The following is a 25651-nucleotide window of genomic DNA, read 5'->3' as shown; positions in this document are numbered from 1 at the left end:
TTGAACGTTCGTTTCTAAGTTTAACCATCTTGAAATGTTTTTACAGTGTAGTAGTTCTGCAATACATTACATCAGATTCAGTTGTTAGTTAATTGCTAAGTCATTTATTTAGTAAGGAGTTGAGTAGCTTTGTAAAGTGGTATGTTATTTATACTCTACATTTACCCAATACACCATAAAACATTTCAAGATGGTTAAACTTAGGGTTAGGGTTAGCAAAAGTTTAACTGCTGCCTTAAAAACATGAGGGAAAAAATATTCCAACACCTCAGTATCTAAAATGTTGAAGATAAGGTTTGTTTCAAGTCACAAGTTATCAAGTCAAGTTTAAGTTTCGTTTTTAGAAACTTAAAACTTAACTTTAGAAGTTAAAACTTAACTTTAGAAGTTAGAAACTAGTTCAGTATCTAAAATCTGTTAAAGATAAAAATTAGAAATAAGTTTACATTACTTAATCAGAATATCATGTATTACAGTGTTCAAACTCACTAGCTAGAGCCAGAAGGTTACCATGCGTTCTTGTGGCACCGTGAAATCCAGCCATCACATTTTCTCTGTCAACCAGCTCATCGGAAAGCACTAACTTCTCCATTCTGTACACATGACCCATCTGATGCAGTCATCTGTTGGTTTGCGTCAGTCTTCCCACCAAGACAAACAAAGACTGTTGCCTCACTTGGGGACTTTGCATGGTGTTTTTAAAAATGTAAAATGACCACATTGTGGGTTATGTCAACATTTTTAACAGCAAACATCACTTTTCTATCTGAATAAGGCCAAAAGTGTTTGGAATTACTTTGTAGATTTTGTGAGGGAAAACCCCGTTTTTTAGATAAGAAATTCCAAATGAATAGAATGAGCATTGTTTAAAAGGAGCAGAGGCATTATTTCAGGCTGAGCAATGGAGAATAAATGTTCAGTGTCCTGATAGAAATCATAAATCAGACATACAATAATGAATCAGAAGTATTCATCCTTGTGAACCAAGCAAAAAGGAATGGATCAAAAACTTCACAACACTTAGTCAGTACAAAATTAGCTATGACATTTCTCTAGAAATACTTATATCCAAACACCAAATAGCCGAATAGTTTACTAAAATTAAGAATTTTTGGACTGGCCAAAAGAGCAAAAATATGTCAAATTTAAATATGCATTTCATGCGACACAAATTAGCTTACAACCAAACTACAGCGCAATCTCGGCATCCGAATGCCTTCCTTTATGAATTTTCACCTTACGAATTAAAATTTGCATCGTCTTCCAAAGCATTTTCGACATACAAATGAACCGAAACAAACCGAACCGAACACCGGCTAAGTTGCACAAATGTCCGTCATTCAAAACTTGTTTGCGTCAGTGGGAAGCCAAGCAAAGCGAATTTTACAAATGTTTGTTCAGTCAGTGAAAGCTGTTTGGAATGAGTCAACCTACGATACCAATGCTGCCTTTGTCATGCGTTCAAAAGCTAGGTGATTTTTCGGGTGTTTGTTTGTTGACAGATTGGTGGCATGGGTGGTCTGTTCTATTTTTAGCCCAAGCTTGGTGGCATGACTTCCTGTGAGGACCCTTGACATGGAATGTAAGCAGCCATACACTTTACATACTCTTCGTATTGGTAAAATTGCTAATATTTTTGGGTGGCTGATACGGATTATCTACATTTATATTATTTCTTATGGGGAAATTCGTTTTGCAATACAAATTTTCACCTTAAGAACTCACCTCCAGAATGAATTTAATTTGTATGACGAGGTTCCACTGTGATTTGTGCTTGTGAACCAAACAAAAAGGAATGAATCAAGCAAAGACGATTGTGTTCTCTAGAAATGCTTATATCCATTCACTAAATGGCCTTGTTTACTGAAATTAAGAATTTCTGGACTGGTCAAAAGAATGAAAATTTGCAGGAAAATTTAAATATGCATTTCATACAACCATTTATTGTCTATTCCCAAAGGTTATTTGTTCATTTTCCCTAAATTTTCCCTGATTGCAAATGAGGAAACCATTTAGCCAGTCTGATACCTTTCGATGCGAGACAAGCATATGTTCAGTGTGTCGTTACACAGTGGTCTGCCTCCTGCCCAGCAGAGAAAACTGGGGGGATGGTGATGAGCTGCAGAAAGGCCATCATACAGATAGAGAAGGGGGGCTGGAAATTTTCAGTATAATGGATCAAATTCCACGGGAGCCGTCATGCACTATGTCACACTTTGTTTATGGAAAGCATTTGGAAGAGAGGTGTCTGGAAATAGGGGAGTAAGGAAGAGTGATTGTGGAGAGATAAAACCAAAAGCTGTTCTAGTCTAACTCAACAAAGTCCCTTATTCTTTTTCAACAGACCAAATAAATGAAATACAGGTGAAAATTAAGATAAGCCTACCATTGTGGATATCTTTTATTGTAGCATGCACTGCTAAGCATCACCAAGACACACAAAAGAACATTTAGGTCAGACTTATTCAGCCATAAAGGTGTATACGTACTGTAGAGAATTATTTTGCTTTTAGCTCGGTTATCCTTCCCATATAATAAAATAGTACAGGCTTCAATCAGGGATGTTTATGAATAGCTGTAGCCAGCTGTGGGTGTAATCCTTCAAGGCTTGCACAGCCATGCACATTATTCAGACAATGCAAACAAAACATTAGCCAAGCATGAAATTTTTCCATCTCGAACATCAACAGCAAATCGGTCCGCATGCCAGAGTTAATAGAGGCGTTTTATTTGCAGCGTGACTTTAAAAGCCACTGTGTGTGTCTGATGACCCTAATTTAAATCATCCGGCACATCGCAGGATCTTCAATCACACTGAAAATATTATTCCTTTTTTTTTCCCTCTTGTGTTTACAAAATTCAGAACAGGGATTTGAGAAGCTATTCGTATCCATGACTCGGAGAGACGAGTGCAAGATGGATACCGTTTTACTGTGGAAATGGCAAAGCATGAAATGATTTTATTTAACTGCAGATTAAGCTGACAAAATGCACTCATATAAAATCTGTGATTGATTAATTGAAAATGATGTGTGTGTACATTCGGTGGATTTTTACACTTGGGATTGCAGAGCACTTCATTTTTTATATTAAAAGAAATTCCTCTTTAAAGATTTTTTAAATAATATATCATATATATATATATATATATATATATATATATATATATATATATATATATATTGCTTTTGGCAATATGAACAATAATTGTAATCTATTTTGCTTGTTTATGCGACAGGAAAACTAAAAAAAAAAAAAAAGATAGCACAGATAATATCATACTATACACTGCATTTTATTAAAAAAATTAATAAATATTGCAGAAACATATCATAGAGACATACAAATGGATTCCAACATTCAAAATTTAAAAGGCTGACACGCTACAGCTAACACTGGATATTGGAAATCATGGCATAAACCTGCAAGCTGAATAAGAATGCCTGGGAGGACTGTGAGGCACCTGTCTAGAGGAAGGTTTAAGGTAGTGACCAATACATTGGGAAATAATCCCGTAGCTAGGTTGTGTTCCAGTTTGATACTGGGTCTACTGGTGCTTGAGGCTGTATGAGCATTGCTTTTAATGTGGACTAAGGATGTACTTGAATATTCCATTCCCCTGACACTACAGAGAAATTTTTACCTCAGCAGATCAAACAGAGCATGTAAAAAAAAAGGAAAAGTCTAGTAGGTTTCTTCAAAGAGGATATACAGATTTCTCCAGGCCAGACATTTTTTAAACTGCCAAAATGGGCCAAAGTCAGCATATTGCATAGCTGAGACGATTCTCTTACAGGAAATTCCAAATGCTGATGGATTAGGCAGAGGTATTAAAAGGCTCTCAGGCAATACTTAAAAACCCAGGCCATGAAAAGCTTGGGTACATCAACACACAAAAACAGGGAGGCACTGGAGTTGGACACAGTACTAATGTTGGTTCCACAAGACCCAGTCACTCATGGAGATATGCTCATCAAGCCAAGCCAGAACTATCACCAACAATATATCAAACACTTAAGACTGCACATAAAGCATAACAGTCTAAACAGGAAACCCTGGCACTATAACACACAAGCTTGACTTTGACACTTCTTTGGCTTTTTTTTTTTTTTCTAAAAAGAAAGAAGAGAAACACAAGCACTAATGTTCTGAGGTTAGCATCACCACAAAGACAGAACTGCTGGAAAGCTCAGGAAGATTCCTGATGTCTCCAGACCTACAGACTTTGACAGACACACATCCAATTCTCATCTGGATAAATCATCAAGGCAAGAAGATGGGGGGAAAAAGGAGCCAGGTTTATCCACAGTGTTTGTCACATCATTTACTCTGTTAAGTGCCTTGTTTTTGTCTTCTGTGGGAAAATTCCACAACAGCTCATTAGCTGTGTGAATGTGGCTTACCTTCAAACATCTCCGTTCCTTTTTTTAAAAGTAAAAAAAAAATGCAAACACAATCAGCATCCACTATAAAGTTCCTTGACCTGCATTTCAAATATGTCCCATAAATCAAGTCCTTCAGCAGTTCTCCATGTAGACTATTTCAGAACTTCCTTCCAAAACCTTTTTTTGTATTAGCATGGATGTCATTCCATCACCTGGTGCTTTTCTGGTGCTCTTGCACGTTTGTTTTTGGTTAGCTTATTTCAGGTGGGGCAGAATGGACAGACACAGAAGGACATAAAGTGCAAAGATATCATCCTGTATCCTTCGCTGCTTCATTTGAGTAGTTGCACCGATACCTTTTGCCTTCTCTTTGCCAGCGCCTTGACACCCATCCATGTTCTCCAAATCTTTCACATAACTGTGCAGCTCTTGGCTTTATCTTTACGCATGTCCGAGGTTACTGACTCCAGATAGGGTCTACTGGGCATGTGCGAGGTCCTCTTTGTGGCTCTGGAGGACTTCTGACGTTTCACGTTCTTGTTGTTCTTGTTGACACAGGCTAAGGTGGCGACATGGAAGATGTCCCTCACGCTGTTCTCAGACTGCAGAGCCGAACACTCGATGTAGGGAGCCGAGATCTGCTTGGCCATGTTTGATCCCTGCATGATGACATAACAGATATTCAATCGCTGGTAGTCATTTTTATTGGAACAATAGATAAAAGATGTATATTTATGGACTACTCACCTGATCATATGATACAGGTGTTTGCCTGTGATTCGAAAGTTCCACCAAGGTGCTGAGATCTGTGCGCAGGTCTGACTTGCATCCCACTAACAGCATCTTGGTATTGGGGCAAAATTCTTGGATCTCGCCTTTCCACTAGAAAAAAGCAAGCAATTATATTAAATCATTCTTTAAGCAGAAGTAATGGACAGAAAGGTAGCTAGAGTTACATGACAAAAGCATGAACATTCAGGAACATTCTATGAACATTCAGGAACATTCTATGAACATTCAGGAACATTCAGTTTTCGATTTCACTGGGTCTTAAAAAATACTTTCTACTATAAAAATACTACTGTCTTTTTATGCCACAACACCGAAGACTTTGTAATTCAAGACTCATTTTAATTCACTGTTGTTTCTATAGTAACTTATTCACAGGGATTTAAAAGTAGAGAATCTTCCTAATTTAATTCTATTAATCTAAATCATTCATGTTATAAATTTTCCAGTCAACTTTCCATAGTCCTGTGTTACTGCATGCCCCATCGTGTTATATATCTTTTGTAAAGCACACTGAGAAGTGTCAACGACAACACAGGTCATAGGTCACAAGGTACTCGACCCCACAAAGACTCCATATCTCTCATACCAAAACGTGCAAACACATCCTCATTAACCCATCATTCTCTGAGAGCAAGCAGGAATCAAAGCAAAGCCTCCAGACCTCCCACACATTCTCTTTCTGCTCTGTATGACCTTTTATTTGACCCTGCAAAGTCTAGACTCTTGTCCATAAACCACTTGACCCAGTAAAACAAAAACAATCCAGATGACCGAACGTGCTTTTCAATGTCAACTCCTGCTTCACAGAAACGATGCAATTTAAAGTAATATTAATCACAGACCTTTTTTAACACGCTGTCCAAGGTTTCTGGTCGGCTGATGTCAAAACAGACGAGGACGGCGTCCGAGTCAGGGTAGGACAGTGGACGGACGTTGTCGTAGTATGGAGATCCTGTAAAAACAAAGGTTAAAAATACAGCTGAATCAATAGCAAATAGATTAGTCCGATTAAAATTCAGAATTATGCTAATTTATACATTGACATTCACAACAGAATTGATTTTTTATCTTTCTTGGGGATGTGCCATTAAAGTTACTGAGAATCTCATATACCTACTCATACAAAGACATTCTCACAGTTCAATCAAGGATCCAGCCAGAGCAAGCCTTATAAAATACTGGTTGTTTTAGATTTTGTTGTGAGAAAATACAGCAGTACAACTGGGAACACCACATCTTTCTAATTTTGTGGTAAGCCATTTGACGTTATTGGGGTTTACCACATAACAGTGAAGATGGCCAGACATGGATTTTTTAGCAACAATTTACGCAGCAAAATGGCCTTATAGGATTCTTTTGGGTCGAGTTATGGAAAGTTGTTTTTTCCAGTGCAAAATGAAGAAGGTTTTTTTTAGGTATTAGTAAATTTGGGTCATCATAACAAGGATCTTTTCATGATGGAGGGACTAGGTTTAACCCTATTTTCCATCTCTACCAGTTAAACAGATAAATAAAAATAGAAAAAAAATTAATGTTATTTTTTAATTCTGTTGGACTGAAATTCAAATCTAAAATATCATTAAGATACATTAAATGTAGATAGATAGATAGATAGATAGATAGATAGATAGATAGATAGATAGATAGATAGATAGATAGATAGATAGAAGTGAACCAATTTTTTTTTTATCTTTATCTCTATTTATAACATTTGGTTTAACTTTACAACAAAGTCCATCCAACTCTACCAAGAGAACCAGAATTAAGTATTAGTCCTCAATTCTACGACCATCAAGAATAGCAATATGCTTTTTATCTATGCATTTTAACAGCTAAAAACTACACCACTTTAAATGGATTCGACACAAACAAACACAAATAGACGAGAAACAAACAACTGTGTTCTTGTTTGTCGAAAGGGAAACTGTCTCGACACATCAGGAATAGCAATCAAATTGAAAATGTCATTTCCATAACGTCTTGCTTTTCAGGCTCGTAAATTCAAACCACCGACATGCAAAGAACACCACTGTCACCGTTCAGTTTCCTGAGACACTCCACAAATTCTCCCGTCTCGGAAGCGTCTGCACTTCGTGGTTTTCTGGGTCGCAATTAAGACTGGCAAGACACTCTGTTTGCCTGATGTCTGGAAACTCGAGGATGTCTGAAAAAGCAGGAACGTCGTTCCAGTGAAAGGAATCTGAGGAATTTGGCATTTTTTTTCCCACTTAGATGCAAGTCCACTTTGTTGAACATTGAAACACAAAGAAAGGAGTCGTGTCCCTGTGTTCATGCACATCACATAAACAAATATTCTGTTGTGGGTGTAATTGTTTCTGTACAAAGAAACGCTAAGTTATACAAAGTACTTAAAATAGAACGTACAACAATATGAACTTCATGCATATTTATGTATAAGGTAATATTCAGGAAACCAAATCCTCACTAAAAACCTTCAATAAAGCCTTGCTAAAATACCTTAGGGAAAAATTACAAAAAACAAAATTTTCTAGCCACTCTAATCTATTCATAATGCAAGCCACTGTATCCAACAACAATGGTATGTTTGTCTTGGCTTAGAAACCAAGTGGAGACAATATGTAGTTGACTTTTTCAATTAATTTCGAAGGTTATCCTGCCCATGAATCCATTTATGCTACATCAGCTACTATCTAGACAACAACATCAACAACAAGAAAAACAAGATGGCTGTCACCTAAAGCTATCTATTGGTTATGTAAACAAAGTGAGCCAAATGTGTTCGAAACACCAGACCACCCACAACTACCTCCAGGATGGATCTACTTTCTTTGTCACATGGAAACAATGGCTCCTGGAGAGCATATGTAATGTTTCAACCAAGACTGTCAATCCACAATCACCTCATGTTTCCACAACAAACACAGGACACATTCCGTCTTTGCCTTCCTGTGGTCAAGTCAAGGCACATCATGACCTTACGTGATTGGGATCACGCCTATCCTGTTCAGGGCAGGAATCCCTGGAACACTATCACACTCCACCCCCATTCCTCTAACCCACAATGCAGTGTTGTCTTTCACTGTGCCTTTCTCAACAATATCCTCTCAAGACATTTGGCGCACTCCAGCAGAGTCCCTCAACAAAGTGGGTTAAGCAATAGGAATGTCTTTGGAATAAGAAACCCCTCAAGAGAGTGCTCAAAGCCTTGGAAAAAAAAATGCCAGGGGATGTGAATAGCGCTAAAATTAGCCAGCGGCTTGCCCTTTGTTCCAACCTACTTTCAAATTAGTGGATCCTAATTACCGTTTCCAATCTTTCTCAACATACCAGCTTATTAACACCAGTACATAGGGCACTTTCTCTTTTAGAACCCCCAAAAAGATTTTAAAATAAATAAAAACTCTCAAACCTTTTCACCATCGAATTACATATAATACAAAAATATTAATCTTCACTTTATTTACAAAAAAGTCATACTTTTTTCCCCATAACTCCAAATATTTTTCTGCCTATTTTATCAGAGACATTCGAAAGGCACTTTCATATACACACGTGTATAGTTATGCATGTCACTAATACAATTTCAATTTCGACTTTTAATTAAAAAAAAAAGCTAATGTGATCTAAAGCAATAAGTTACTGTTAAATCTCACATCTCTCCTATCTCTAATTCTTCTGGACACTTATATAATTAATGGGTGGGTTGGAGTTGGGTTATGATAGTTGGTAGGTTAGTTGTGGTTATGTGACAGGTACTTGTAAAAGGAGTGCTTCACTAGTTTGGGGCTATTCGATGCCAAAATAATGCTACAATAGACAGACTAAGAACATTATTCCATCTTTATGCACTGTCAGGTCTTCTTATTCTCTGCTAACCCTCTGGTTCTCCATCACTATTTGTTCCACTAGCAGGCAACCTTGGCTCAAACATGTATGCCAAAAACACACAGCATCTCATAATCCAGGGCATTTTTCTAGAAGAATCCTCATTAAAGGCAGCAGGCATAGGTGAGACATCCAAAAACATCCTCTCACTAATATTCTTGCTTTTCTAGATATTTAGCTAGTTCACTAAGCTACTGTTCATTGTTTACTTCTAATGCTATTGGTTCTTGGGTGAATCAGAAAGAAAGTGCATCATTATGTCACCATGACTTCCTGTTACAAAAGAAAATACATCAACATACAGCTCTCAAGCTGTTTCAAGGGGATTTAAAAGAGCTCTCACATTCTCAGGCTCCACAGGCAGCATCCCAACACACAGAAAGGATGTCCTGTATCACTCTGTGACTTTAATTCTTCCTTATCAGCTACAAACGGGACACTGGATGCTAACTGTGCCATTGACAAGACTCAGTAGCTAGACTATTGTTATGACTATGAGTAGCTGTTCATATGGAGATGCCTGGTGGTTTTAAAACGACTTTAGTGAGTATGTTCTATCAGAAAACCAGATGGAATTTGCAGTGACTTCACTTCCTCAGTAAATTTTCATCAAAGCAAACTGGTCTGGATTCCAGTCTTTCAGTCTGATTTGATGTGTGCATTTCCACTGTGTTCACACAATAGTCAAACACATGTTTGTAGCCACTATCCACTTAGCTGCCCTGAGTGTTACTGAAATCAGCTGGGAAAGGAGCAGAGGGTCAAACCCAGGCAGCGTTCTCATGGCCCCTCCTCCAGCCCATAACGGCTGATTTTAGGAGACAGCTGGCAGTGTCAGTCCACGGAGAGAGATACACTCCGGAGTGTAATCAGCTCCAGACTCCAAGCTCCAAAACATGTAGCTAACTGTGTGATCTATAGACAGTACAGACACGACTCAGACAGTCGATGGAGTCTCTGAGGCCACAGGCTGAAGGATTTATATACAACCCTTCAATGTATAAGGCAAACAATAAGACATGTGATTAATGGCTGTTTCTGAAGGCAAGATCCAGAGCTGTGCAGTTTCTAGGTTGAAAAGCCAAATCGTGTGCTAGTATATAAGTATTTTCGGTGCTTGCAGGGGCAGAGATGCTCCCTGCCCTGAGGAATTATCACTGTCCTACTCTGCATCGCAGGCATTCCCGAGAGCAGAGTCCCTGCATGCCTTTGCTAAATGAGCTCAGTTCTTCAGGCTAGCTCAGCATCTCGAATGACCCTGAAGCATTCACATTTCACACCCAGCAAGCAAGGTTCTAGTCATTCATCATGAAAAGTCCTTGAGAATTCTCCCCCTTTTCCTTTCAGTGAGCGCTCAGGATCTTTTATTCAGTTAAGTCTTTAATTCTTTTTTTTTTTAGATTTTTGTGAAGTCTAATTTATAGACTTTTGATTTTAATTCTGCACTCAGTAATCTCCTAAACTGCTTGAAACTCAGCAGTAAGCTGGAATGTTAAAGGAGTTCAGTGACACATACTCAGAAACATGACGTACAAACATCAGCAACAGATGATCAAAGGACACAAATTTTATCTGTTATAGAAACCTGGCTATTATTTCAGGGCAGTGAATAAACGTGGAGAGATCGCATTCTTACCTGATGTGTCCCACAAACTGAGCTCGATCCTTTGTGAATCAATCTCAAAGCTGGCTGTATAGTTCTCAAATACTGTCGGGACATAATTCTATATGGAAATAAACAATTACAAATACGTTTAGAAATACACGTCTAATGTATTAAAATGACATTTACATGAGTAGACTCTTACAGGAGAAAATGGTTCAATTTAGCGTATTTTTGTTTTTCACAAAGGGTTCCAAATAAATCCCAATTACAACACAGGATCTGTTAAACATTTGATTTGTATTTTTCTAGTATTTTATAAGTCTTTCCTCCCACAATTTATGGTTGCAGACTTTCTTTACTTTATAACTATTACTTTACTTTATTACTATTACTTTATAACTACAATGTACCTTTGCACTTTTTGTACCAAAAAAAAAAAAAAAAAGCATGCTGGCTTTTGTGTTATTTTATGATTAATGCTGTACAGATGTAACTTTTGTAGTTATTTTGTACCTTAAAACATTTCAGAGGTAAAAACACAAGGTACTAATGATACAAAGCATGTCTCCATGATGGAAGCACTTCACAAGGTTGTGCACCCTCGGTGTATTGTGAAAGACTGAAACAACTTTATCTCCATTGCTTCCACGCTTTCCACCTTTCTCTACAATCCAGAGTGACTATACAGAAGAAGGGAGCTAAAATAAATAAATAAATAAATAATCATGCAGAACATCATTACCTCTGGAAAGCAGTCTTTGGCGAAGACATGAAGCAGTGCAGTTTTGCCGCACTGACTGTCCCCAATCACTACTATCTTACACTTTACACTCTGATTGGCGTCCATTCCAGACATCAGGCTCGAGTTACTGTCCTTCATGGATCTATACGATTGTCCTTGAGGTCAAAATGAACTCCAGAAAAAAGCGCAGCATCCCCTGATCACTTGATCCCGTTTTTCTAAACCTCAGTCGCTCAGCATTACTCCTGTGCTGCAGCCTGTTCAGCTCTCCTCATGCCATGTGAAAGCAATGAGCAGCCGCTTGCCTTCCTAACACACACACACACACACGCGGAGAGTCTGCCCTCCTTTTTCTCCCTTTCACTACCGCAAATTGCCTGTTTATACACATGCACAGAAAGAGCGCCCTCGATTGCCAACAATCATTTCCAGCACCCTTTTTTATGGGAACCTGAACGCTTGAAAAGAAACTGATGAGGAAAAGTACCTTCTTTTGTAATTTCTAGCAAAGAGGGTAATTTTAGTGTGCCTGTCTGGCTGTACATTCAAGAATTTCCATGGAAATTAATTTCAGGGAAAGCAAGAAGGGGAAAATCCTGGATAAAAGGGAATCACGTATTTATATAACCTTTATTAAGCATTTATTTCCATCAACATATTCACCCATTTATTCATCTTCACTAAGAACCAAATCTAGGGAACACTGGATGCAAGAAGGGAATACATCCTGGATGGGAAGCCAGTTCACTGAACTACACACACACACACACACACACCTTCATACCTCAGGCACACTACTGTACACATTGTTACAGTCCATTGTATATCATGTGCCTCAAGTGTTAATGCTATAATATACAGAAATTTTGAAACTACTCATGGGTCTAGGATTTATGACATAGTACTGAGCTAAAGCTGATGCTAAAACCACAAAAAAGGCAAAATTCCACACTAACAGGAAGAGCCTTGAGGTGTGATGCGGCATCTCGATCCACTGCATCACCATGCCACCAGAAGTGTTTAGATGTGGTAGCTTGGGGGTTAAATTGGTGGACTACTGATCGGAAGGTTATGGGTTGAATCCCAGTGCCATCAAGCTGGCCACTGCTGGGCCCTTGAGCAACACCCTAAGTATAAAATGAAATAAAAATGTAAGTTGCTCTGGATAAGGGCTCTGGATAAAATGCTCTGCCAAAAGCCAGAAATGTGCACTGTTGTTTTTAGGTTTGCTTCTTTCCAGTGTTTATCCCATTTTATCCCATTTTACATGATAGACCCTAATCGATTAAATATTGCAATGCTACTTGGGATTGTTGACACATCAGAACATGCCAGATCAAAATTTTGTCAAATATTAATTACAAAAATTCTGAAATGTCTCAAAGGTTTTTTATTACACAGTAACAGTAAAAGAAAATGTGGCTATTCTGATTCACTGGATTCACTGTTTGGAAGAAAAGTGAAATTGCCAGGAAATTCAGCTGATTCATATAAACATTACAATTCACTAAGTGAGAAATTTCCAGGAAATCTTAGATATGTCTAAGCACCCAGCATTCCGGGAACTGGTTCCAGATCCACCACCACCCTACGATGATCACAATAAATTACTAAAGTTACTGAAGATGGATCAATGTATGAACATAAATCCAGCTATGAAAGAAGATTAGATTCAACTTTAATGTCATTGTGCAAAACTAATGAAATGCAGTCAGCAACTAAGCAGAAGTGCATAGTGGTATATTTACAATAAATTGTGAATAAATATAAAGCTAGGGGCGTGATATATGCAAAGATTTATGTACAGGGGTGCAGTAATTATTATAAATAGGATATACCTAGCTACACTGAACTCGACATTTATTTGAATGACAGTTACAGTAGGATGAGAGGATGAGTTCATTATCTTTGCCTTGTGGCTCTTCTACAGAGGAGTTACATAACGACAGATTGGCTCATTGTCTTGCATCAGCCGGGAGTTCTACAGCAGCTCATATTCTAAAATTGGAATGATAAAAAGAAGATTAGCATGAACTCTGAACAAAGATGACTGGCAAAATCTTCAGTAACAGCCTTACCTACTTACTGCTATTGTATCTCCACTATAAAACCTGCCATTAACACTGACTACTGATTTTAATGGCGACAGTGGTCTATGAAGCAGTGGTCAAAATAATAAATGTTTGTGCCCTAACCTGATCAAAGGTTCCCAGACCTTTCACGACTTAATAACGGACACAGGAGAAGAACAGGGAATTGATTTACCAGCAAAACAGCTCATGGATCGCATTGATTTGTTTTGCTTGAATGGTGGCTGTCTTCAATAATGGTTAGCAGGACAGCCAAATAAATCGAGTAACAGGATAAAAGACTCTTGAAATGCTACCCATCCCCCTCAAAGAGGTTAAAAATACTGCTCGCTGATTGTTCTGCTGTCCTTCTTCAGGACAAAACCACAATATATACTGTACACACAGTATCTCAGACAGTGCTTCCTTCCCTTTGTGTCTAGTTTCAAAGAATTATTTAGAATATATGCTGTGCTTTTAAATAAAAATCTAAACTATGAACATAGACTGATAGATACTTATAAATATTAAGGATTAACAAAAAGAAAGATCAAAACTTCTCCATTATATTTCTTTTAGACAGAACATCTGCCTTATTGGGGGATGGAGGTGAGGACGGGGTTGATGTCCTAAACCATTTTTAAACCAATGAGATGTAAAAATTAAATTGATGAATAAAGATATAAAACTCTAAATGTAGAGCACATTTGTCCTGTCAAATGTTAAAGAGTCCCCAAGGCACCAGTGGCGATGTAACACACACACACACACACACACACACATACACACACACACACACACACACGATGCCCTTCCTGCCAGTGAGAGCAGATGGACATTTGAATGAAAGATGGAAGCTACACAAAAGAAGGAAAGAAAAGCCAGATGGGCTTGAAAAAGAAGTAAAGAATGGTCTAGTTAAAAAACTAGACCACGATTTTGAGGAAAGCAGGTGGGAAAATTGGCATTCATGGAATATGAATCAGCATTTGCTATTTTTAAGAACCAGTCATTTCCCTAAGTGACCCATCAGACGACATTTCACAGAGGAACATCGCACCGTCACATGGAATGCCTCAACCTGGCTAAATATGGAGTTAGAGGGAGATTCTGAAGCAAGACTCTGGCAGACGTAGCTAGGGAGTTGTAGGACTTTGTCCCTGGCATGAAGTCTCTGTGGATACCGACTGCTGTTCGTCATCTGTAAGGAGAATTATCCCTGAAATTCCATCTTCTGACTCACCTTTCCTGGAAAACACCACCACTCGAAAATTTTACATCTGTACACCATTAATCATACGCAAGAATGTGAATGTGAATATTTTCAAACATTTATAAATCACATAATGCAAGTGTAAATTGGATGTAATACGTTTCTGTGTTAGAGGAAAGCTACGTAGTGATATTGCCAAAAAAAGAGGACATGGAGTAGTTTGGCAGTGTTCATGTGGTTTGCTATGCTTCACAGATGGGAATTTCCTGTGCCCAGGGATGTAACTATGGCGACAGTCTGTTTTTGTTTTGGCCTTAGAAAGAAGAAGACAAAAAAAAAAAAGTTTAATCCTCACAAGTTGCTCAGAATGCCTTTGAGACATTACATAGATTTTAAACCATCTACCGGCAACCTTGGATAAAAGCAGAATGGATGTTGTTTTGAATGGTTTAAAATACACACAAGACTCAGAGCTGTCCGTTCCCTAAAGACCCACAGAGACAATAACTGACATTGCTCCAAGTAGAAAACACCTCTGCAGTGGAAGACACGAAACATAGACGCATGCACTAAATCCCGAGTATTTTAACATCATTTAGACAAGTGTACATTTTCTCTTGAAGGTAGTGCTATGTGTGAGTCAGATGTGAGTAATTTCTGGTTATGAAGATTTCATGAGTTTCAGCAAAATCAATGTGAGAGAAGACTATTAACAGATCACCTCCATGTGTGAAATGTAAAAGAACTAAAATAATCAATAGATCTAAATTATAAAACAGGCGGTACTATTTTGCCAATCAGGAAATAAGCCCCCCTTTTTTTCCAAGAGACCTTTCAGGAGTATTAGATGGAAATTAAAGCGCTCAAAGGAAACCCGGTCAATAAGTGAAGGTAAGTATTTTCAAGGACTGGATTTGCTGAATATTTATCTTTTATGGTTCGAGTTTGAGCACTGAAACTTTGTTAAAACAAAGTGGGCGAGCCAGATGGATGGATGGATGGATGGATGGATAGAATAATGGTTGCCCACTCAGTGTTATGTGTAACACCTGGGATCCCAAGTACACAATTGGTGATGATTTGCTTTAAGCCACCTGCTCCAAATGAGAGACATGCTGGAGAGTTGCACTACAATGAGCACACAAGAGCATTATGAAATGAACTTTTTTTTTTTACTTTATTTGGAGGGGAGGTAGTTATCTAAACAATAATGGGAACAAATGAAACAAAAACACATTTGGATAGACTTTGGATGAGACTGAGGCTCTGCCAGGACGTTACACCAGAGTGCGATAGAGTTTTATTGCGACATAAATTAGGTCCATTCTCCCTGTAAATTCCAGGTAAAGGCTTAAAAAAACATTGATCCTGAATTCCCCAGCTTGCTTTAAACAACTATAGAGTCATCCTGAGGAACTGGATGGATGACAGGAGAAACATTATTATCTCTTTTTATAAGCGGTCAAAAAAAATGGAATTTCCGCCTGTTTTGTTGTGCCAGTGTTCAGGGAATGTCTTTGTCATGTCTCACTTCACAGTAGTGGTTAATATGAAGCTCATATGAAAGTAGACACTCAGGGTTTTAAGGATTTGTAGTTTTATACGTGTTTCTGCTTTTAACTAGCCGACTAGCGGCAATATATTCAAAGAAAAGTTCCCAAAAAATCCTTTGTCTTTTTTTTTCCACACAAATGTTTGTATCTTCAAAGTAAATGGTGATATCAAACCCATTTCTGCTCCCTGAGATGCTCCAAGTGCTTGTTCATAAGCAGCTAAAAATGTCAGCTACAACCTGCAAAAATCTTCAACTACTAAAATTCTGTGTAATGTTATCCAACAGCGGGAAAAAAACACACTGAAAGCCCTGACTTATTTTATATCAGACTCGCGGCCAAAAAGTTATTAATTTGTTTATACTTATTGAAAAAGTGTAGAATTACTATTCTGAAAACATGTAGTAACAACTGTTTCTGTTTTACTAAGCAATGGGACACCCGAAGTGTTTTACTGGTTTTATAAAACAGTTTATAAAGTGACAAAGGACATTTAATATCAACAGTTTATTCTGCCACATAAAAAGTAGTTCCAGCACAGTCTTTGTTGCTATGCAGGAAATTAGCAATACTGTAATTTGGCAAATAGATATATTGTAGCCTGTAAACTAGCCGCTAATCTGGAAGCTTTACAAGCTGGCGACATTTTGGAAGAAAATGTCCAACTGAGATTGCATTCTCTAAGCACTGTGTCACTTTACTTACAAATTCAAATATTTCAATTTTGTTCAAAGCTCTGTGGACACACTTCGAGTTCCCTCAAAGTATTGGTGAGTAATTCCTCATAGTCTTACAGATAAATTGGTTCATGGTCCCCCAAAGACTGAGATTCTTGTTACTCTGTACAGTAGAGTAATACAGATTTGTTGTGAGGAAAAAATATACACCAAATCTTTTTCCTTCATTTTCTTTCCCTATCTGAAACTTACAGTTGTTTGGAAAAGCGAGAAGAGAATGTGTTGTATGGAGTCTATGACTGTGTTATATTTCTCTTAGCATCTTCTAACTTGACAGTGAGTTTAGAAATGATCTCACTCTCAGCTGCCGGCAGTGTATATTTAGCATAGCGAGTGATTACTGAGCTGTGTTCCATCTCCATGAAAACAATGAACATAACCCTTGTTTATTTGAAGGTCACATGTTGTGAGGCAACAAAACCACAGAAGATGCTTGTTTTATGCGGGGTGCCTTAAGACACTGGAATGAAATAGGCGCTTATTTGTGCCAAAGTGGCAGATAAATAATTACAGATTCATTTGTGTTAAAATAAAGGAGGGGAGCTGCAAACCTCAGAGCTATGTGATGGTGCCTGGACCTGTAAATGCCACGGGCTCATTATAATGCCGGGAAAACGTCACCTCAAGGCTGTGATCTGGAAAGAGTGTGAATGGGAATGACATTTATTGCACATGTACAGAATGATTGGTAGAAAAGAATTGAGTGTGTGATCAGTGAGGTCCAGCAGAATATTTTAGACACACACCTGTCAAACTGTTATCTGAGACCCAGATGGCATGACCACATAATGTATGTGAATGTTTAATCACCGTGCCAGCTCCTGGGTTGTTAGATCATACATTCCAGAATGGTAGTGTGTATGAGTCATGGGGCATATAGCTATGGTCCTCAGTGTGACCCCCAGGGACCCATGAAATATAGCCAGGGATTTCTTTATTTATTGATTTATTTGTTGGGTTGGTTAGTCGTTTTAATAGTTGAAATCACAGTCACACAGTATTGAGTTATAATAATTATTAACTTGCATGGCTAGATTAAAAAAAATCATAAGTAATCCAAACTGCAACAATAACTCAAAAACAAAGAGAAAGGTGTATAGTTAATGTAATCTAAAAAAATTTTATATATTTTTAAAATGTAAAAATATGTTTAACAATGACTGAGTAGGAAGTTAAGAAATAAAATAATACAATACATAAATTGTAATAGAACAATTCTGTACAGTCAGTTTGTGAAATTTCTCTTTTCTTTTTGTAAAATAATAAATTTGTTTATTTATTTACTTATTTATTTATTTTTATTTTTTTAAGTTAAATGGGTCCATGTGTAATCATCATTATAAGTGCAAATAAATTCTATATAAATATACAAATGAAAGGTTAAAGCTGGACTATGATTACTGGACGACAACCAACCATTAGTTCCCCCAAAAATCTGTCAAGGAACAAGATTCTGTCCATTTAATTACTAACAATCATGCCATTTCTAGAAGGCTAAACACCAAGTCATACTATTTTTCTCCATCCATCTGGTGCCAAAGGTGCCAGAGGAGTTGTGATTCCCTCCTCCTCCTCCTCCTCTTCCTCCTCGTCCTCCTCCTGCTAGCTGTAAGATAATCACATGCATTCTGATGCAGTCTGTTTCCACAGGGCTACAATTACCCCCTGCCTCTAGACGGCACTTAGAGCTGACAGCACGAACACACCAAATGGCTGCGGCAGCCACAGCAATGCATTACACACTCTACACTCTTCAGTCAAAATAATGGGAGCATTTACAGGGTTGTTATGTCTGGAAATCTTACATATGTTTTTTTGCTTCAGTAATGTTAACTATGGTTAATTAAAAGTGGACCAGTGAAGAAAAATGGAGACATGTATATATCAAAGACTTAGGTTTAACCTTTTCACAAAGCTTTTTTAGGGTGATGGTTTGTAGTCTCGGTCATGGTGTCCATACTGGACTGCAAAGACATACAGTATTTCACTGAAACTCTACTGGATTTGCATGTTACATCTCTTGACCATTCCCTTGAGCATTTCCTAAGCCATTTGGGCAACAATCCAACTAATCTATATTTGCTGCAGAGCTCTTAGACCTAAAATCTAAATTAATCAGACACCATTTTAATATATAGCATATATTAGTTAGCCTCTGCCTTTGGGGTGTTTAATGAGGCGCTGATGTCCATATTCAATTCTGCACTACCGCTAGAAAATTTAAGGATTACTTGGAAATTTCCTTGTTTTTCAAAGAAAAATCTGCTTTTATCCATTTCAAAAACAAAACTAATAAGATGATTATTAAAGAAAAATCTACATTATCCACAGCCATCAGTCCTCTGCTTCAATCTCATGTCTTTTGCTAACCAAGTGAATCATTTTATAAGGCTAACAGATTATTAGAAAAGCCTTTTGTAATTGTGCTAGCACGGCTGAAAATGGTGTACTAAAAGTGTTAAGCATCTTGAGCTATCTTGTTAAACTATCTTGAGCATCAGGAGTTGTGGGTTTGTTTACAGGCTCAATGACCAGATAGAAAGAGCCTTTTTTATTTTCACGGTAAGAACTTACCTTAGCATTCTGTGAACTAATCTCTTTATAGAACAGCACAAACTGCGTCTAACCAGAACAGAAAAAGGAAATTAGGAAATTTCCAAGTGATCTCAAGCTTTTGAATGGTAGTGTATATCCAGATTTTCAATAAAATAAAATAAAATAAAATCAGCACTTACTACTACAACAACTACTAGGGATAAAAAGGGATAAAATAGTTACTTTACTTTATCCTTTATAATTTTTATAACTTTTAAAAAGTTTCTATACTTCTATAAAGCTGCTTTGAGACAATATCCATTGTAAAAGTGCTATACAAATAAATTGAATTAAATTGAATTAACAAGAAGTGGATATGACAGTTCACTTTCAGCTACATCACTCCAGTCTAGAATTGATCTGAACTACAGATGTGTGAAAGACTTTTTTAAATTAATCCTGCTTGCATAGTTATTTCCTGCAATATAATGTAGTTAATTTGTTGAATTTAGTTCTATTTCCTAAAATATTAAAAAAAAAAATATTATAAATTAAACTTAAATTAAAACACCAGGCATGTAACTGATGAATGAATAAATGAATGAATGAATAAGTGGATGGATGGATGGATGGAGGGATGGATGGACGGAGGGATGGACGGACGGACGAAAGAATGAATGCTGTAAGTTTTGTGTCATTGTTTGGCCTACAAGCTTCGTATCTAACCACTCGTTTACTCTCACAAAAAAAGAAACTAATCCTCTCATTTGCACCTTTGGTGATTACCTCAGCATATGAACTCCATGTGAACTTCTAATGGAATTAATAAATACAAAGGGGTATATTGTGTTCTCATGGAGATTTACCATCAGACTGAGATGAAGTGATCAGGAAGCTAACAACTCACTCCAACATCAACTTCAAGAAATTATTCTCATCTAAGTGCATGTAGAAATACAGTCATTTATATATCTCTATAAGATACTCCACTCTTGCAAAAGCACCGTGACATACATTACCGAATTTTTGAAACAAGACATTCCTCCGAGCTCTGGATAAGACCTAGTTCTATCACTGACGTTCACCACTTGCTCCACACATGTTTCTATTTATCTTGACCATAACCTGTAGACCATGTCAGAGGAATAATACTGCAAGATAGACCATAGCAAAAGACACTGACATGGATATGTTTTATATATTTCCATGACAGATGCTTTCAATCAGTATAAAACATGATGAAAAAATCATGTTACTTATGACCTAAAGCACTTCTATTTAATTCATTTGAATATTGAAATTAGTTGAGTGGAATGAAATGAACCAAAATGTCCAAATGCTCAAGCTGATTGCATGAATAAACCATCTCTAGTTTTGTTGTTGTTATTCGGCTGCTCCCTGTTTAGGGTCGCCACAGCAGATCATCTGCTACACATATTTGATTTGGCACAGGTTTTTTTTTTGCCCTTCCTGATGCAATCCTCCCTGGGCTTGGGACCGGCACTTGGAATTAACCCCTCAGTGGCTGGGTTGGTTTTCTGCCCAGGAATTGAACCTGGGCTGCAGCGATGATGAGAAGATGGAATCCTGCCGCTGGACCATAACAAAACCAGCTCTAGTGTAAAAGTACTTTTTCCTACAAGGACAAACATTCTTTCTGTGTATACATTCTAATTCATAAGCATTTCAATCCACATGATATCTGAGCTGTACTGTAAGTTTGGAGGTCCTTCAAGAATCAACTGATGTGACTCAAGACTCAAGTATCAGTACTGTTTTTTGTTTTTTTTTGGTGGGGGGGGGATTCTGTTTCTGATCTTATCAATAAATACCACAGACAGTGTGAAGGTTTTCTTGGATTGAGAAGTGCTTCAGGAATTGTTAGCATGACTCCATTCAGAGGTTTCCTCTCGATTTTTTCCTCTTCCCAGTCTATAGGCATCCTCGGCTTTGAGACACATAATGCCAGAGGCTCTTTGTTCATGTTCACTGGGTTGCAGACAGAACTGAGGTGATATTTCAAACCGGTGAAGGTAGGTGGCCTTTCATCATCCTAAAGAGGGGAAAAGATGCAGACTTGGGGGAGGGGAGAGATGAAAAGAGAGAAATGAGAGAGAAGTGCAATTTTTCAAAGTCAAAAGCAATTGTGTCACATTTAAAATTATGCTTTAAGCTACAGAATATTTCATTAACAACGATAAAGCTTGATAGTAAATCACATTCATCATACATACATGCTGTGATCTCATTTTTGGTCGGTCTGGAAGCAGAAATTAAATCTGTTTAAGTTATGCAGAGCCTTTGACACACCCCTAGAATGAGCTGAAGATAAAACAGCAGGATAATGAAGAACCAGGTGGGCTCACCTGGGCCTCCGATTTAATTGGCTCTTTGCTATGTGGAGATTTTGGCTCTGTAGAGACACCATCTCCCAGGGAGACCGTCTCCATCCCATAATTATTCACTGGGCATAGGGTCACAGATGCTGCTGTGTCTAATTGTCTGCCAACGCAAAAAAAAAAAAAAAGTCAGCTATTTATACCAAATGCTACAATAGTTAATATATCATAATTGTAATGCTGTACAATTTCATAATTTGTATATTCATATTCATAGTTAGCATATTAGTAGTTTTTCAAGGACTGATACTCTTTGAATGAATACTGTATACTCCTAAAGAAGCAGTGACACACTGAATGTTTTCCAATTGCATGAAATATTAATAAATGAAAATCATATGCAGATTTGCTAATTCAACATTTCAAAGAGACCTTCGTATTGACATTGGACTTGGCTAAGTAATGGCTCACTCCCTCCCCTGCCGTTATGATAGATGTGCCAATTAACTAGCAGAACAAAGAGACAAAGCTTTTCAGATATGTCGCCTCATTTGTTCTGTCGCCTTTACACGAGTTGCTCATTAAATTCTAATTAAAACAAGTGACAATTAGCCCGTCTGTACATGACAAAGTAGTTAAATGTCACCTCACTGCTATATTATGGTCTGTGGAGAGCCTGAAAAATTGACTGGAACATTGACAATGACAATGCAAGAAACCAGAAAATAAAAATAAATGCGGATGTAAACTCTAAAATATGTATTATAATTACATAAGTTTGGGTTTTAGTGTGATTAAACTGCACAATTATTATTAGTAGCAAAATGATCATATCTACATGAGCTTGAGAGTCTGACTGCACGGTGGATTAACAAGTTCTCCCTCAAACTTGTTGACCGCCCCTGGCGACAGGAAATAAGACATTACTCAAACTGTCATGTCATAATTAAATGTCAAATCTCCCAGAGGGACCTCCCACATGTGAAATAACACAGGATCTAAACTCTAGTATGGATAACTCGCAACTAATAGACTGAAGGATATCTATCACTAATGCTGAACAAAACCGTGTTAAGCCACAGACTCGGTTATGCTTACTCCTACCGAAATGGGCCAGAGTTCATTTTAGTAGAATGGATGCTAATTCTTGTATCCAAGCAACCAGCTGGGAATCTCATGCAAGAAAGTCGTGATCACAGAACACCAGAAAGAGAAGAGAAGGTGAATAATATTATAATCATATACAGTTGAATAATATACGGGGCAAACCTAGAGAGCATGGGAACGACACAGTTGTATAATTATATGTTGAAATACAACCAGAGATTGTAAAACACTTTCAGAAAATAATATAGTATGTGAATGTGTATTGTGTTCAAGGATTACATTTGAGAGAGTAGGCACAAGGGAATGGAGCTCCTACACCATTCGGTTTATGTAAAGAGCAAGCTGAGCTGAACACTGCTATTATGGAGTCTTGAATAATGGCCATTATAAATGTGCTACAGTACAGTTTCACAGGATTATTAGAGAAATGCTTTCAAATCAGAGGAAAGGTGTAATTATTATAAACCGTTTTAATCCTTAAGCTGCTTTTGACAATACTGATATGATTTTAGATGTTAAACAATAAATAAAAACAATAAAAAGGTCAAGATACCGAAGTGGAGATACTGTCACATCAACAAACCTGATTACGTTCATTTAACAAAACGTCATGTATTGTTTTATTCCTCTTCTTGCAGCAATTTTCTGATATTTGTATGACAGTTTTTTAAGGAAGATGGAATGAGGTAGCAAGATTAGTCCTTCTTAGACCTGCATTGTTTTATGTAGCTCTGTGTGTCTGCATGGAGCATCATGGTCCTAGAGGAACGTCGATTCATTTCACTGTATACTGCACCAGTTATATGGGATTGAAATAAATAAAAGTTTCTTGACTCAGCTGTATCTCAATACAAGTTTACAGTTTAACACACACACACATGATCACAGACAACACAACACAATCACCACCTTTATTTCCATAAATCTGCCTTAAGCAGAAATTGCTAGTTATTTATATTAGAGTGGAGGTGGAAATACTACACACAAAATAATATTATAATACTAGTAATACTTCTTCTTCTTCTTTGCCTTTTTCTACTTCTATGAGAGTCTAAGACAGTGATACTTTATTATTCCTCACTACTGCAAACATTAAATCCCACCTATGTTGGAAAGAAAGAAAGAAAGAAAGAAAGAAAGAAAGAAAGAAAGAAAGAAAGAAAGAAAGAAAGAAAGAAAGAAAGAAAGAAAGAAAGAAAGAAAGAAAGAAAGAAACTAGTCAAGGGTAGAATTTTTGGACAATTGACATTTCTTCTTCTTCTTCTTCTTCTATCTAAGATGGTGATAGAAGTGTCCATTAAGATGGACACTTAATTATTCCTCACTAAATTTTGAAACATTAAATCCCAACTGTGTTCAAAAGAGAGAAAGAAAGAAAGAAAGAAAGAAAGAAAGAAAGAAAGAAAGAAAGAAAGAAAGAAAGAAAGAAATCAGATGAAAAGCTAGCCAAGAGCAGAGTTTTTAAACAATTAAGGTAAGCTATAAAAGATATCCAAAAATCTGATTTCCCTTTCAGAGCATTTCTGTTTTTCCAGTTTAAAGCAGGACACAGTATCCTTGAGCCTCTGAGCGATAGCTGGGTGATTTCCAATGAAATAAAAGACAGAGTCTTACCAGTAAAGATGTAAACACTAACATCAAGTTTCACACAAGTTTCGAGTATCAAGTTTATCATCATGAGCATAAAGAGTGCTTGAAGCATCAACATACAATGAAATTCTTGCAGTATTCTTGTGTTGTACACACCTACCCAGACAGTGCAAACATAATACATAAAAAAGAAAACTGTAAACATATGCAGTCATCACTTGGCATAGTAGGAGGTATTACACATTCAATACCAGACATTACTGATGCCCTTAAGCAGTGTGTACATTGTATACAGTCCAAAAGGAGCACAGTGGGAGATATTGCACATACCGGACAGATTTTCAGTCTTATATGAGGACAACCATCAGGGTAGATGTAAGTGATAGTTGATAAAGTTCAGCATATGGTGTATGGTGTTAGTGCTGGTGGTGGTGTTATTGGTTGAATTTCAACATTCTGATAGCCTGTGAGTAGAATCTATCGCTCAGCCTGCTGGTGTGGGATATGATGCTGGGGAACCGTCTGCCTGATGGTAGCAGCGAGAGCAGTCCATGGCTCTGGAGGATCTAGTCTCTGATGATCTTCCAAGCTTTCGTCACACTATGTCTATCTCTATAATTAAACTGCCTTGGAAAAGACCAAATAATATAAATGCTAGCAGGGCAGCCCTTAAATTTTATTGTTAGAACATCATTATGGTAAAATAACTAAGCCAGAAGCAGTGCAATGATTAACATAAGAACACATGGTTCAACATGGTCATGTGGATTCCTGATGTAGAACATCATAAGAATGCGTCCATTTTTACCCAAGCAGGCCATTCGGGTGTTTGTTCAGTCTGTTGTCATTTCAAGACTGGACATCTTGCTCCTGGCAAGTCTACCTCTGAGCGCTGGACCTCAAACAATCCATAACGTACTTGGATGACTTATTTTCAACCTTCTTAAGTTCTCTCATCATTCCGCTCCCTCCACTCGCTCCCTGTAGCTGTCTGCACCAGATTTAAAACACTGACGCCTGCCTACAAAGCCAAAGGAAACCAACATCTTCTTACCTGAAACTTTTTTTCACACCCACACTGCACTTCGCTCCGTCAGATCCTCCAGCACTGCTAGA

The 25651-nt window shown here is 37.5% G+C and overlaps 1 protein-coding gene and 1 non-coding gene across 2 annotated transcripts; one reads left to right on the top strand and one right to left on the bottom strand.

Annotated features, from left to right (window-relative positions):
• Nucleotides 1-3276: 3276 nt before the first annotated feature.
• LOC131355110 (rho-related GTP-binding protein RhoE) lies at nt 3277-11760 on the bottom strand. The gene is made up of 5 exons (XM_058393364.1): nt 11393-11760; nt 10681-10768; nt 6020-6129; nt 5133-5267; nt 3277-5044 (listed from the first exon to the last, which is right to left on the bottom strand). The coding sequence occupies exons 1-5, from the start codon at nt 11528-11530 to the stop codon at nt 4796-4798; spliced, it is 720 nt and encodes a 239-aa protein (XP_058249347.1). The 5' UTR covers nt 11531-11760; the 3' UTR covers nt 3277-4795.
• A 1608-nt stretch (nt 11761-13368) lies between these two features.
• On the top strand, nt 13369-13473 carry LOC131355352 (U6 spliceosomal RNA). Its single transcript, XR_009204860.1, has one exon. It is a non-coding gene; the product is annotated as a U6 spliceosomal RNA (small nuclear RNA).
• Nucleotides 13474-25651: the final 12178 nt, after the last annotated feature.

Source organism: Hemibagrus wyckioides, linkage group LG06 (genome assembly GCF_019097595.1).
Source record: "Hemibagrus wyckioides isolate EC202008001 linkage group LG06, SWU_Hwy_1.0, whole genome shotgun sequence".
In the NCBI taxonomy this organism is placed as follows: Eukaryota; Metazoa; Chordata; class Actinopteri; order Siluriformes; family Bagridae; genus Hemibagrus; species Hemibagrus wyckioides.
The sequence above is the reverse complement of the archived record's forward strand: the minus strand, read 5'-3'. Positions and strand labels throughout refer to the sequence as shown.

Excerpts from the sequence above, each read along its gene's own strand:
- LOC131355110 (XM_058393364.1), bottom strand. The coding sequence starts at position 11,530 with ATGAAGGACAGTAACTCGAGCCTGATGTCTGGAATGGACGCCAATCAG. Across the intron at positions 6,130-10,680 it reads CAGTTTGTGGGACACATCAG|GATCTCCATACTACGACAAC; the intron begins GTAAGAATGCGA and ends TTGTTTTTACAG. Across the intron at positions 5,045-5,132 it reads CACCTGTATCATATGATCAG|GGATCAAACATGGCCAAGCA; the intron begins GTGAGTAGTCCA and ends GTCATCATGCAG.